The following is a 15,019-nucleotide window of genomic DNA, read 5'->3' as shown; positions in this document are numbered from 1 at the left end:
CTCAGGCTGGTCTCGAACTCCTGAGCTCAAACAATCCACCCGCCTCGGCCTCCCAGAGTGCTAGGATTACAGGTGTGAGCCACTGTGCCCGGCCAATCTTGCTTCCTTATTCTTTGTTCTTTTTAATTCGACTAAAGTGCCCCAGTGTATATTAATAATGAAATTCTGCCCTTAAATTTCCAATCCATTTCAAGAGCAGAGGAAACCTAATCTGATGTCCAATTCTGCTCTTCAAGGGGAAAACAATCCTCAGCTCTGTGAATGCAGTTCTTAGGGTCGTGGACTACAATTCGTAGTAGAGCTCTAAGAAATTGAGTCTGCATAGAAATTTGCTGTGAGAAGCAGCTTCAGGGCAATACCTCTTCTCTGAAACATGCTCAGAACCCAATGCCATAGAGCTGTCCCACCTGCCCGGGGGCGGGGTCAGTTACTAACACTAAAAACACTGTATCTCCCAGGGATGTAGAAACTGAGGATTGTCACACTGGAAATGGTCAGGTTAAAAGATGAGTATTCTCTAAACAAATCTGAAGAGGACTGATTAAATGCTTCCTGAAAGGAAGCATATCTATATCCCCCGACAAAGTTTCCTGAGTCATTTCCCTTCTCAGTTAGAACCTCCAGAAAATACCCTCAGAAAGGAGAAAGCGCTTTCTGTTTGCATGTGAATATGCAAGAAGAAGAACAGAGTGGGGTGAAGGAGTTATTTACCTGCAGTTTATCCTCATGATTTGTATGAGTGTTAGAGAGATGCCTGAATTCCTGAGTCAGGCGGAAACAGTGCTTTACATGTTCTGGAGATACAAAGTCTTCTGCTACTTTTATGCAACTGTACAGATTGTGAACCTGGGAGGCAAAAAGTATAGAAGGGAAACATCAGATAATAAAGATTCAATAATACATGGAAAATGTCCATAATATAGTTAAAAAAAAAACACTTTAGAAATACTTATAGTATTCCATTTTTATAATAACAACACAGAAAAACTTGAGGTGCAAATTTGTAAATAAAAACGTTAGTATTTGGCTGGGCATGGTAGCTCATGCCTATAATCCCAGCACTTTGGAAAGCCAAGGCAGGAGTATCACTTGAGGCCAGGGGGTCAGGACCAGCCTGGGCAACATAGAGAGACCCCCATCTCTACAAAAATTAGAAAAATTATCCAGGCATGGTGGTGTGCATCTGTAGTCCCAGTTACCCTGGAGGCTGAGGCAGGAGGATTATTTGAGCCCAGGAGTTTGAGGTTATAGGGAGCTATGATCATGACACTTCATTCCAGCCTGGGTGACAGAGCGAGACCCTGTCTCAAATAACCCCCCCCAAAACAAAAAACCTCCTAAAACAATACAAAAAACACAAATATTGGCACAGAAAATGGTCTGGAAAAATATACATCAAATTTTTAATAAGTAGGTAGGAAACTAGATTGGGAAGGTGGGATAAGGAGATTGTTAAGAAGGGTGTGGTACAGCACAGGTAGCTGAGCTGGGACTTGTCACTTTAATAATCTGCATTGTTTGAAAATTTAAAAATGAGCATTAAAATTATAAGGAAGAAAATTAGAAAGCAAAAAATGAGTTGTAGTTTAAGAGTAATAAATATAATCCAACCATTTATATCTCTTGCCAGATTAGCAAGAAAAGCAGAAATAAGGAAGCCCATGGAGCTGTTGAACCCAGCCCCGCAGCAGGCACCCACCTGGTGTGGGGCTCCAGCAGGTATGAAGACGGCATCGCCCAGGAACTGTACAATGGCCCAGCCTTGCACGCCATACTCCTCATAGAGCCGCTTACGGAGGGTCTGGTCCAGGTACCAACTTTGGTCATGAATTGGGTCATGATCAGGGGGATTCTCTTGGCCTTGCTCTTCTCCAACCTGAAGCCATCATCAAAATCCAAAGATGAAAAATTTAAAAATTATTAACAGCATAAATCCCACTTGCTGCAGCAATATCCCCGATGGGCCAAAGTTTCTGCTTTATTCTATTCAGCATCCTCTAGGTGTGGATTCAGGCCTTCTGGGCTTTTCTATATGGCCAACAGGTCTTTAATGACAAGGCACTCCACATAAGAAACCCTAGGCAGGCTGTCTTGGCCTCCAACCCTTGATCTGTGACCTGAGAGCACAGCCCACCAGGTGCATACCTTCCGGAGTAGCTCCCGGATCTTCTCTGCATCCTTGGCTGCATAGATGTGCCATAAAGCACCTGGCTTCTCTTTTCCATCATGAATCCTCTGCTTTGTCACCTCATCAGCATCTCCCTCGTCAATTGTCTTAAGTACCTCTGAAAAGAGCAGAATGACACTTTCAATGTAGTCAGCCATTTCAGTACTTCTGAGTGAAGCAAAGTGTCTAATTCAAACAAATATAGTCTTCATTCATCTCCATCTCTCTGGAATATATAATGCAGAATCAAAGAATCAAAATTCATATTGGGTCTAAGTTCCCTACACACAGAAAGAGCAACACGAAACTTTCCTTACTTAACAGAGATTCAGCAATTTTGGAGGTATAGTTTTCCTTTAAAACAAATTTCTTATTCAAACTGTGTAGTCATATCTTATGTTTAACTTGCAGGTTATTTCCTGCTGAAAGTAGATGGAGACTATTTATTTTCTCAAGACCTCTTTGAACTTTAGGATTTAAGCCCACAAAGCTTCTCTGGCAAGTGAAGAGAGTTGGCTTCTTATGCTTGTCTATTATAATCCCCTAAAAGACAACATAACGGAAGGGCCCACAGGTGTGCAGCATCAAAAGGGAATGTATAACAGAAAATATATTTAACATTATTAGCACGGTTATCCCTGAATTTTGAATTACTTATTTTCTTTTTTAAAAATTTTTCTGAAACTTCCATAATGAATACATATTAACACTGAGATGGCAGTGAGAACAAATACAGCAAAATATTACTTTTATACTTTACTTCTGTGCTTTATCATCTGTCACCCCACAGCTGACTTGGCTGATAGGCCAGGTTGGACCAGTTTGCCCTTCCTTCTTCATTCCTCGTTGTGAGGCTACACACTCAGTGGAAAAGGCAGCACTCCCAGAAAGAGAATGGCTCTGATAAAGACACATAAGCAGCACTCTTTTCTGTTAGAAGCTCCCTTCGTCTAGCAACATCCACTGTGCACCCACTATGCATCAGGCCTGGCAGAAACGTAAGAAAAAGCCACTGGGGGAATAAAAAAAGGAGGAAAAAAGAAAAAGCCTTGGCCCCGAGTGAGGAGGAAAACACCCAATTCTACTGAGGTCAAACCTCACCATCCTGAAGCAGTAGGTTCTAGAAATCATACCTTCATCATGAGCACCCTCCCCGATGGGGATCCCAACGTACACCATCACATTAACAGCATCAGACACATCTAAGTGGAGATTTGTTGTGCCAACTCTTCTATCTTCTGCTGTTATCAAGCCTAAAGGAGAAAGGAAAATATGCAAAGTGAAGGGGCACCATTCTGAAGATCCCACAGAGATCCTACAACTGAGGACATGCTCAACGATGTTCTTATGTGAATAACATTGGGAGAGTGAAGTGTATCTGTGTATCAAGAAATCACTCTCATCTCTTTCATATCGTTTAAGACCGATTTCTCACTTGGTTGACAATATCTATTAGCTTTGGTCATGGAACCAATCCACTCTCAAAAATGATCTCCCCATGAAAAGCAAAACAGATACGGGCATTAGGCACATTCCAACAAAGCTGAGCTTTCACAGGGACTTAGGTCACTACTGGCTTTCACAAAGCGCTGGCTGCGTAGCCTTCTTCACTATTATTTTATCAAGTCTCTTAGAACTGAAAATACGTCTCCTTGGGTAGAATGTTTGAGAGGAAACTTTCTCCCTACTGGAGACATACAAGTTTATGGACTGGGCTCAAATGGATGTTACACAAATCAATATGACAAAAGCAAACATATTCCAAACCATCCTGGATACTATTCACTTCTTCAGCACCTGCCTCCTGTTCTCAATCATCTCTACACATGACCCTGACCACAGACCTCCCTCGATAGGCGAAATAACAACAGTCCCCCAAAAGCAATTCTGTCCCCCCTCCCTCATACCATAGGCGTTGTACATCTTGGGGCCCAGATCGGGCCTTACAAAGTAGCTGGGTAGCCTAGAAGCCAGATTGAGCCTGCCATCTCGTTTGGTATATTCTGGCAGAGGAAGGTTCTCCATCAGATCTTCAAACCTACAATAAGGCAGGAAAGATGACTTAGCTTGTTATAGATAAAGAAAGCAAAGAGATGAAGTTCACTTTTCTATAATTACTTTGTGATGGCTTCAGTCAAGCACAAGTCTCTGAAGATTACACCACTGTAGGTCACTAACCTCGTTGGCATCATGTCTCGAAAATCTTCTCCAGGAGGCCAGTCCTTGAGTTTGAGCACCATTGGCTGCCCATCTTCTGATCTCAGTCGCTCTGGAAGAGAGATGGCACTCCCACAAACATCTGCTGGGTTGGCTGCTGTCCACTTTTCAGCAGTGACTAAAAGTTTTCGGACACTAACCTCTTATTTCAGATTGTAAACCCCCATAATGAACTAGGTAGGCTTTGTACATGCCAGATTTTCCCATCTCACAGGGATTCTATCCCCCTTCCTCAGAGTGAAAGTGCTCCACACACCCCATGGTATCACATTTAAGCCTAGGTGTGCGCTAGGAGCCATGTGATTGCCAAGCAAGCTACCTGGTCAGCACCAGGATAGAATGTTCCTTTCACTAAGAGGATATGTGTTATTCCAGGGGCAAGGCTGGGCGTACGGATGCTTATTTCCCAGTCTGCCATTACTGAACTAGATATCAAAGCTACTTACTGCATATAATCTCGAAACCATCCCAAAAATCCCGAACTTTCACATCAGAAATTATAGCACAGTTCCTGCAGTTCACCAAGTCCACATCCTGGTCTCCAAATTCCTGGCTAAAGGCTTCTGGCTTCCAGAGTTCAGACTTGAGCTTTTTATGTACCCCTGAAACCAGCACTGGCTGTGGAAACAAAAATATCCCAATCAGAGCCAACTAGGAATACTTTTAGCTCCAGGGCTAATAGACAGAGGAGGGTTTCCTGGGAAGGGCCTCTTCTCCATGAAGCTCTATTGTTCCTTCCTAGTTTTATAGCCTACAGATTTCAGTCTGTCAGCTAAAGTGAACGGAAGCTACTTCTACTACATTATATTTGATCCTTACCATGGGGGGCATGCCATAGAAATCATTTGTTGCACCAGTATCTACCACTGTTCTGAGGTGAGAGGACAAAAACTGACAAATGCAACTTTCAGAGCACTTCCTCACGTTGAAATCTATAAAACCAGACAATTCCATAAGCTTCCCCTTCCTCAAGCACCTGCTAAAGTATAAAAACCAGGCAGTGTGGTCATACTATCACACAAATTTCTGTGGCTTAAAAATTTTTTTTTTTCTCCCCAGACAGTCTTGCTCTGTCACCCTGGGTAGAGTACAGTGGTTACATCGTAGCTCACTGCAACCCCAAACTCCTGGACTCAAGCAATCTTCTTACCTCAGCCTCCCGAGTAGCTGGGACTACAGGTGCACACCACGATGCTTGGCTAATTTTTATATTTTTAGTAGACACGGGGTCTCGCTCTTGCTCAGGCTGGTCTTGAACTCCTGAGCTCAAGTGATCCTCTGACCTCGGCCTCCCAGAGTGCCAGGATTACAGGTGTGAGCCACTGCACCCTGCTGTTTTAAAACATTTACCTAGAAAAGTACCACCTACTTCCACCCATGCCCTCACCTCACCCCATATCACACTTAAGGATTTTCCACCAAAGGTGTCATCAATGCCAGAAAACACCTAACAGGAATTTCAGCTGCCCTGTTAAGAACACAGAACTATACAGCTTAGAAATAAAAGAATGCACAGTGTATTTTTAGGAATCTCCTTGATTTTAAAAACCCAAGACAACTCAAAGTAGCAAGGCTATTGCAACAAACTTACCATGTCTAAATATCCCTGGCAAAAGATCTCCCAGAGACACCTGGAATTATCCTGCTCTGGGAGCTACTCATTTTTGCTTACCTGACCTTGCTTCCAACACTCCCGGAAGATCTTCCAATTGTTTTTGTTGCTGGGGTCATGGAGACACAGAAGCCTCCCATCACAGAGCCAGGAGTGAGAAGTATGGGGGTCTAGCACATTTAACCCCATCACCATCTCCTTCACTTCCTTTTGGGTATCAGTTAAGTTGCAGGCCCGCTTTGAAGCATCTGAGGTTTTCTTATTTTCTACCACTGAGGCAATGATGTGGTCAAGAAAGTTGGGTAGGCTGGTCTTGCTCTTCACTCCCTGCCAGACACAAACCCTTCAGGTAAGCTTGACTGAGGCACCATGAGAAGAGCATTCTCAAAACTGTCTCAGTTTATTCTCATGGAGTTCTGACCTATCTCATTAATCCCACGAAAGTTATTAGAATATCTTTTATAATTAGAGGGGGGCGGCTAATAAGTCAATATCTTAAATTCTTCTATCCTTCATATATTTGCCTTACATTTATCAAAGAAAAGTACAGAAAGACCCTTTCTGCTTTAAGAGATTTGAGACCTAAGAAATACCTTTGGCACTCAGCCCTGTACTAAGCATATGCACATAGACTGCAGAAATCATAAAATGCTGTAATTGAGTAAAAAAGATCATTTAGTTTGGGAGTTCTAAATTTTTTCTAGCCAGCATGTCCAAGGGATATAACACTTCAATTAGGTAACTGAAATGACTTATCAAGGCAGTGGTTTTCTACCAGGGAGTACACCAATAAAGGGTGTAGCAGAGTGTCCAAGAGGAACCAGTATGTTCTGAAAACAGTCTTCTACTCTCCAATTCTTCCCTCACTACCACCCCACTGTGAATCTATCATCTGTTTCAGCTGATGGAAAAGCTCAGGCCTAGAGATGAAAGCGACACACCTAAGGTCACAGAACTGAAAGGTGGGGAGCTCTTATAAACTTCATAATTTTATGCTTAAAATATCATTAATCACTATTGCCATCAAGTGTATAATCATATAACATCTTGGGAAAATTAAAGAACTGGGAGTATGAACAAGTACAAATAAAATAGAGCCCAAAATAATTGTTTTGTTTGCTTTTTTTTGGAGACAGTGTCTCACTCTGTCACCCAGGCTGGAATGCAAGAGTGCAGGAGTGCAGTGGCATGATCATAGCTCACTACAACTTCAAACCCCTGGGATTAAGTGATCCTCCCACCTCAGCCTCCCAAGTAGCTGGGACTACAGGCACATGCCACCACGCCCAGCTAATTTTTAAAATTTTTTTGTAGAGATGGGGTCCTGCTATGTTGCCTAGGCTGGTCTTGAGCCCCTGGCCTCAAGCAATCCTCCTGCCTTGGCCTCCCACAGCATTGGGATCATAGGTGTGAGCCACAGGACCTAGCCTTGTTTGCTTTTTTTAAAGTTACCTATCCAAAAGGGAAACAAATAACTCAAATTGTACAGGGCTCAAACACCTGTAGTTCATCAAATTTCAGCCATTAATCATAACATAGAATGAGAAATGTATTTATTGGTTTGCGTAATATAAAAAATAGAAAAGCAAGGTGTAGAACATTTGTGTAAAAAGAGGAGGGGAAGAAACTATATACATGTGATAATGTCGCTGAATTAACACTCAAGAAACAATGGTGACTTCCAGAATGGGAAATGAATGGCTGGGAGATAAGGGTGGGAAGGAGACTTTTCACTGTAAACCCTTTTGTGTTTTTTAAATTTTATACCTTGTGAATTCATTCATTCAATAAATGCTTACTAAACATGACTATGGATCCAACACTGCGGTACCAGAAATATACTGGTGAATAAAACAGTAAAAATGCCTTTAGAAGAAGCAAAAGACAGAAAATAAAACATAGTAGGTCAGATAGTAGTTAAGTGCTATAAAAAAAATAAAGCAGGGAAAACAGTGTGGAGGATGGGAGTGTGATGGACTTTTTAAAAGGGTGATGTACAAAGACAGGCTTACTGAGGGTGACATTTCAGGAGGGAGGAGAGGAAGCTGATGATGAAGCAAGCCACATGGTTAAATGGGAAAGAAATTCTAGGTGGAGGAAATAACAAGTGCAAAGGCCTTGAGGAGGGAGCATGCCTGGCCATGTTCAAGGAACAGCAAGAAGGAGGGTGTGGCTGCAGCAGACTGAATAAGAGGGAGGGTGGCAGTTGCAGTCACAGAGGTGAAGGGAAGAGGAACAGACAAGGCTGGAGCCTCCTAGTCCAGGCTGTGGACTCTGCTCATCTGTAAGCACTGTAAGGACTCTGCTTCGGTTATGAAAGAAAGAGGAAGCCTTGGAGAATTTTAGGCAGAAGTGACATGATTTGACTAATATTTCAAAAGGCTCACTCTAGCTCCTGTGTTGAAAATAGACTATAGAGTGTAAAGGGGACCTGTAAATAATTTACTGCAAAACTTTAGACGAGAGAGGATGTTGGCTCAGACCAGAGAGGAAGTGACGAGAAATGGGTGAATACTGGATACATTTTGAAGATCAAATTGAAAGGATTTGCTGACAAATCAGATATGAAATGTAAGACAGATGTTCCAAATGATTCGAAGATTTCTGACATGAGCAACTGGAAGGACGGAGATGCCACTGACCAAGAGAGGAAAACTAAGGAGGCGCAGGCTTGTGGGCAGAAGATCAGTTCAGTCTTAGATGTGTTCAAGGTTTTAGACGTCTATTATATATCCAAGAGAATACAATATGAATGTATTGACTAGGCAAAAAAATTTGTTTATGTCTGCTATTACCAAGAAAATCAAGTGATCAAGGTAGTTAACTTTTCTGCTGATGACTGAAAAATTTCAATGTCTCAATTTTTAATGACTTCCTAACATGCTAAAAAAGGTTCAGTATTTAAAAGGATCTCAAACATTCCCAAAACTTAATGTAAAGAGAGATCTTGTCAGCTTGACAGACAATGTAGAGAACACAAATCACCATATACCCTCTAACACAGTTATCAGGTGTCTGATGGTTCTTTCGTGGACAAGCAGCAAAGGCTAGAGTTGTAGAGAGGACACTTACTGCTGAGGATGTAGAGAAGACCGGGGGGAAGGGTATGCCTGTGTCCAAGGGGGTTTGAGGAAGCTTTCCGGGCCCGGAGTGAAGGAGGTCTCGAAGGCTAGAGCCTTCGGTTTTGTTGTTGGAGGCAGTGGGACCCAGTAACAGACTGTTAAAAAGCTTTGGAGTCAACGGAGAGACCTTTGCAGTGGAGTTGAACGAGTCCAGCCCAAAGGGTGAATGAGACTCTTTACTGAGCACCGACCTCAGGGACCCTGCTTCTGTAAGAACATAACCGGGAATAGCATTAGGCACGATAAGGAATACCCCGCAGACAACTGACTCCTAAACATCAGCCAAGTGGGAAGGAGGAAAGACTCTCCTTTCCCCTGCCCCCCAAACTGTGTACGGTTTGTCTGGGTGAAGCCTGCCAAGCTATGAATACAGGCCAAGGAGCAGCTCTCCTACTTTTTCCTTTCTTTTCCAGATCTGGATTTCAAACACCCTTTTATTCCCATCCATCTTTTGTCTCCCTCACTTTCTAAGACAGTGCTTCAAGTGGGCCTCCAGAACGCTCGTACTGAAATCACCTGAAGTGCTTGTTAAAAATGGAGATTGTTGGTTTCACCCCAAGAGATTCTGATTTAATAGTTCTGGGTGGGGTATACAAATCTGCATTTTTAACAATTCCCTAGAGGGTTCTTGTGCCCATTGAAAACTACTGCACTAAGTTCAGCTCTCGACCCAGGCTACGTAACAGAACCATCTGAGAAGCTTGTTGGAAACTTTGTATTAATTCTGACTAAGGAGGTCTAGGTCAGGGCCCAGGCATGTGCTTTTTAAAAAAGCTCCACTTCTAGAAAGAAGTTGAAAGAGATTCCCTCATTTTATGTGATCAGCCAGAGAAAGCAAGTGGCATGTTTCGTAAATGTGGATGGTAATGTGTGAGTTCAAAGAATCCCAGAATAACTCATGAGTTCCACCACAGGTAGGCTTGTATTCATCTCACCTTTTGTTTCTTCTTTAGCCTTCTGAGTTGCTAAATCGGCCAACCAGTGCAGGGCAGAGGAGGGTTGGGCCGTGTCAGGGCAAGGAGGTCTAATGGCTTTTTGCTCACTATTGCTATTTGATGCTGAACTGTCTGCTTTCAGAGGCTCTTCAGATCTGATGTCAGTGCTGTCAGCTTTGGGAACATGGTCAGGCTCTGGAGTTGTTACCGTTGCAGTTCCTCCTCCACCTGAGAAGGTAGTTTCATTTCCAGAAGAGGCACTAGGGTTTATGCTAGGAAGCTAAAACACAGAAGGCCAACATGGTTAGGGTACTGTCCTTGGGTAGGGGAAAAAAAAAAACCGCAACTACTAATGGCTTCAGACACTAAATAGGTCTGGGAAGAATAATCTGAAACTGTCTTGTAAATTGCTATTTTATCCATTATTTAATTAAACATATATTTATTGAGTCCTACAACATGCCAGAAACCATGCTTGGTTCTACGGAAAGAGCAGTGAGCAAAACTTGAAGTTTATAATCTAAAATAAAGATTTAGCATGCTTGATACAATTTCTGCAATGGCAAATTGGTGATTAAAATTTGACCTCATAGAGGTCAAGAGGTCTCAAAATTAAATAAAATAGTGTATGCAAAGGGCTTAGCATAGTTCTGGCACACATAAATGCTCAATAAATGTTTATTATTTCATTACTGATTTTTCCAAATGATTTGCTCTATCTAGAGTATTTGCATACTTTATATGTCAACTACTGGAAATATCATCTCCAGATTCCTCAGCATTAACCCCTGTGCCTCTTATCATCAACCATGTGTTAGCAGCATTCCTAGAAGGGCCTTGAAATGTAAGCAGTTGGTTACGGGCTTTAAAAACAAAACAAAAACCAAAAAACAACTGATTATTCAAAATAGTGACTATAAAACCAGAATGACGTCGGCCCCTGACAGAGCAATGAGAGAAAACCACTGCCTCTGAACCTAACTTAGCAGGCCAATCTTCATATTTCTGTCAACTCTGAGGTATACATCTTGACAAGATGCAAAGAATCTCTTTGTGCCATTTATCAACCAAGCCTGAATTGGCTTAAAGGTGAATGAAGAGAAACCATACCAGTCAGGAAAAATTAAAATCCCTTGAATAAGTTTTTCTGGGCTCTCTCTAAAAGGCTTCCCCATCCCTTAATTCCCCAGGAATCCCATAGTAGCTCAGGACAACAGAGTTGAAAATGCGGCATTTCCTGGTAGCAATAATTTAAGCTTCACTCAGTTATACCCACACACACCATTTTACCTGTGACATCCCATTGGTGACAGCAGGTCTCAACACAGATTTATTCTGTCGACTAATACAAGGGCAGTTTGCTTTAATTCCCCACTTGCCCCGGGCAGCATGTACCATGTCTCCAATATTGTAAAGAGCTAGGAGAAAAGAAAAGATAATGGTAACAGTTAACATCACAGCACTTGTACATGCCACGTACTGTGCTAAGAACCTTCTTCACATCATCTCCCTCAATCCTTACCACATGGCAATGAGGTAGCTGCTTTTATCCTCAATTTTTGATGAACAACACTGAGACTTGGACAAGTTAGGTGATTTGCTCAAGTACATAAAGTTGGTAAATGACAGTACTGACTTTAACCAGGTATATCTGGGCCCTAGAGTTCTGTGCACTCTTAACCACTAAGCTGTATACTCTCCCTTCTCTAGAAACAAGAGCAAGGTATGCACCAGGAGAAACTCTAGGGGTAGATTCCTTAATGTTCAAGTGTTAACATTTTGAATCATATACTTTACACTATAAGTTATAGCAAAAAAAGGTAAAAAAAAAAAAAAAAAACAACAGATCAATGTAAACTTTATACGGGTAAACATTTAACTATACTTTGACCAGCAGGGAGCAGGCACCCTACCACTACACTCAGGAAGCCCTCGGGAGAGGTGTGGCGCGATCACAGCGCATTGAAACCTGGAACTCCTGGGCTCAGGTGAGCCCCTGCCTCAGCCTCCTTAGCTAGGACTACAGGTGCATGTCGCCTTGCCTGGCTAATTTTTTATTTTTTGCTTTGTGGAGACAGGTTCCAAAGCTTCCTTAAGTGGAGGAGAATATATGCAGTAGTTCTGCAGATTCACCATCTTTAATGTATGTATGTTAATCAAAGTACAGAGGCTAGGCATACAGAAACTTCTGGAGGAATCAGTGAAGTAAGCTGGGATTCTGACACAAACATGACCATTTGTTCCTGTTGTTAAGCTAGCTGCCTTCATCATGGTTTCAAGAGGTTGGATTACCTTCAGCTGGATTGTTACAAGCCTAAAACCAGAGATCTTTCTGGAAGGCTAGAGACTGGCTTTTCCATTCTGGTCCAGCCAACCACAGGAATGTGAAATGGTATCTGGAAACATGACCAGCTACTCTGACCAGAAAGGAGGAGCAGGAGTGTGCAGTGGCCACATGCACTCTAATATGCATGTAAAGATCCAAATTTTCAGAGAAATCTGGTGAGGCTTAAAAGAAAAATAACAGGATAAGATAAACCATTTCAATTTTTTTTTTTTAAAGACACAGGGTCTTGCTGTCACCCTGCCTGGAGTCCTATGCCACAATCATAGCTCACTGCAGCCTCGAAACCTTGGGCTCAAGGGATCCTTCTGCCTCAGCCTCTTGAGTAGCTGGGACTATAGGTGAGCACAACACCCGGCTAACTTTTAAAATTTCTTTTTATAGGTCTCGTTATGTTGCCCAGGCTGTAAAAAAAATTTTATTGTATGTGAATATCTCAACTAAAAACATTTTTTTCATCAACTCTAAAAAAGGAATTTCTTTACCTGTGCCAGGGATGATCTGTGTGGGCATGAGATTCTCTGGTTCATGGGACTGTCCCTTTGCACACTTCAACCAGGAGAAAACCTCTTCATCACCCATTTCCTCTGTCTCTGAAACAGAAATGAATAATTTTCCTTATTTTATAAGGGTCACAAGGTGGATCCCTCTCAGTGAGCTGAAGTTTCAGAAACCTGAAGGCCAATTTTCTCATGGCCAAACAAGAAAACAGCCAACTTTTTAAAAATCTGCTTTACTGAGGTATAATTTACATATAATAATTCAACAATTTAAAGTGTTCACCTCAATGAGTTTAGACAAACGTATTCAATTGTATGAACACTACCACTATCATTATATAGAACATTTCCATCCAATCTTCCAAAAGTTTTCTTGGGTCAATACCCTTCCCTCAACCCCTGGCCACCAGTGATCAACTTTTTAATGCTAAAATTTTGCTTTTTTTAGAATTTCATATAATGTAAGGAAATAGAGTGTAGTCATTTGTGATGGGTTTCTTTCACTTAGCAGAACGCTTTTGAGATATCAGTAATTCATTCCCTTTTTATAGATGAGTAGTAGTATTCCATGGTTATGGAGATATCACAATTAGATTATCTATTCATCAGCTGATGGCCATTTGAATTGTTTCTAATTTTTCACTATTATGAATAAAGCTGCTATAAACATTCATGTACAAGTCTTTGAGTAGACATGTTTTCATTTCTCTAAATACCTAGCAGTGGGATGCCAGGTCATACAGCAAATTTTAACTTTATAAGAAATGACCTTAATGTTTTCCAAAGTGATAGTACTAATCTGCATTCCTACCAAACACTTGGTACTGTTAGTTCTTAAAAATTTTAGCCATTCTAGTCAACATAATGGTTTCTCATTATGGTTTTAATTTGCATTTCCTAATGAATAATGATAATACATATTTATTTTTTTCAGTAGAGACAGGGTCTTGTCATTAATATATTGCCCAGGCTGTTCTCAAACTCTTGGCCTCAAGTAATTCTCCTGCCTCAGCCTCCCAAGCCTGGGCTTACAGGCATGAACTGCACCAGGCCCAGTGATTATTTTTTTCATGTGCTTATCAGCCATTGATCTATCTTTTTTGATGAAATATCTGTTCAAACCTTCTGCCCATTTTAAAACTGGTTTGCTACAGCTTCTTGTTATTGAGTCACAAGAGGTTTTATGTATTATGAATACAAGTCCTTTAGCAAATGTGTGATTGACAAATCTTTTCTCCCAGTCTGTAGCTTTTCATTCTTTCAACAGTGTATTTTGAAGAGCTAATTTTTTTTTTTTTAGAGATGGGGTCTCCCTCTGTTGCCCAGGCTGGATTTCAGTGGCATGATCATAGTTAAGGAGCAAAATTTTAAAATTTGATATCAGGTTGGGCGTGGTGGCTCACGCCTCTAATCCTAACACTTTGGGAGGCCGAGGTGGGTGGATCACTTTGAGGCCAGGAGTTGGAGGGAGACCAGCCTGGGGAACAACAAGACTCTGTCTCTAGAAAAAAATTTTTAAAATTAGCTGGGCGTGGTGGTACACACTTACGTAGTCCCAGCTATTTGGGAGGCTAAGGCATGAGGATCACTTAAGCCCGGAGTTTGAGGTTGCAGTGAATGAGCTATGATGTCTAGCCTGGGCAACAGAGTGAGACTCTGTCTAAAAAAAAAAAAAAGATATTACTTTGTTTAATTTGTTTTTCTTTTGCTTTTTGTATCCTATCTAAGAAATATGTATCTAGTGCAAGGACATAAAGATTTTCTGTTTTTTTCTATAAGTTTTAAAGTTTCAGTTTTTTTGTTTATGAAACATAAAATACTAAAGAAAATATTAACTTACATTAATTAGTATTTTGTATATAGTGTGAAGTAAAGACAGAGGTTCATTTTTTTCTTCAAATATGGATTTACAATTGTTCCAGTATCATTTGTTGAAAAACTATCCTTTCCCCATTGAACTACCTTAGCGATTTTGTAAAAAAATTTTAAAAACCCACACTATATATGTATGGGTTTACTTCTAGACTCTCTCTTCTGTTCCATTACTGAAGAGCCTTGATTACTGTCGCTTTATTTATTTTAACAAAAATACCTAGTTTCATGCCTGGTGCATAGTAGCTTT

The 15,019-nt window shown here is 41.2% G+C and overlaps 1 protein-coding gene across 1 annotated transcript in view; it reads right to left on the bottom strand.

Moving 5' to 3' along the window:
- The window catches only part of KDM3B (lysine (K)-specific demethylase 3B), a 49,162-nt gene that overhangs the window by 3,393 nt on the left and 30,750 nt on the right, over positions 1 to 15,019 (bottom strand). Inside the window, exons 10-21 of the mRNA XM_012646406.1 lie at positions 12,883 to 12,990; positions 11,344 to 11,471; positions 10,054 to 10,333; positions 9,069 to 9,325; positions 6,057 to 6,323; positions 4,831 to 5,002; positions 4,346 to 4,436; positions 4,075 to 4,205; positions 3,301 to 3,420; positions 2,146 to 2,285; positions 1,700 to 1,876; positions 712 to 846 (exon numbers count right to left, since the gene is read on the bottom strand). Of these exons, the coding sequence (XP_012501860.1) occupies positions 712 to 846; positions 1,700 to 1,876; positions 2,146 to 2,285; positions 3,301 to 3,420; positions 4,075 to 4,205; positions 4,346 to 4,436; positions 4,831 to 5,002; positions 6,057 to 6,323; positions 9,069 to 9,325; positions 10,054 to 10,333; positions 11,344 to 11,471; positions 12,883 to 12,990 (2,006 nt within the window). The remainder of the gene's footprint in view (positions 1 to 711; positions 847 to 1,699; positions 1,877 to 2,145; positions 2,286 to 3,300; positions 3,421 to 4,074; positions 4,206 to 4,345; positions 4,437 to 4,830; positions 5,003 to 6,056; positions 6,324 to 9,068; positions 9,326 to 10,053; positions 10,334 to 11,343; positions 11,472 to 12,882; positions 12,991 to 15,019) is intronic.

This window comes from Propithecus coquereli, unplaced genomic scaffold (assembly GCF_000956105.1).
Source record: "Propithecus coquereli isolate 6110/MARCELLA unplaced genomic scaffold, Pcoq_1.0 Scaffold242, whole genome shotgun sequence".
NCBI lineage: Eukaryota > Metazoa > Chordata > Mammalia > Primates > Indriidae > Propithecus > Propithecus coquereli.
This window is presented reverse-complemented; position numbering and strand designations above follow the sequence as displayed.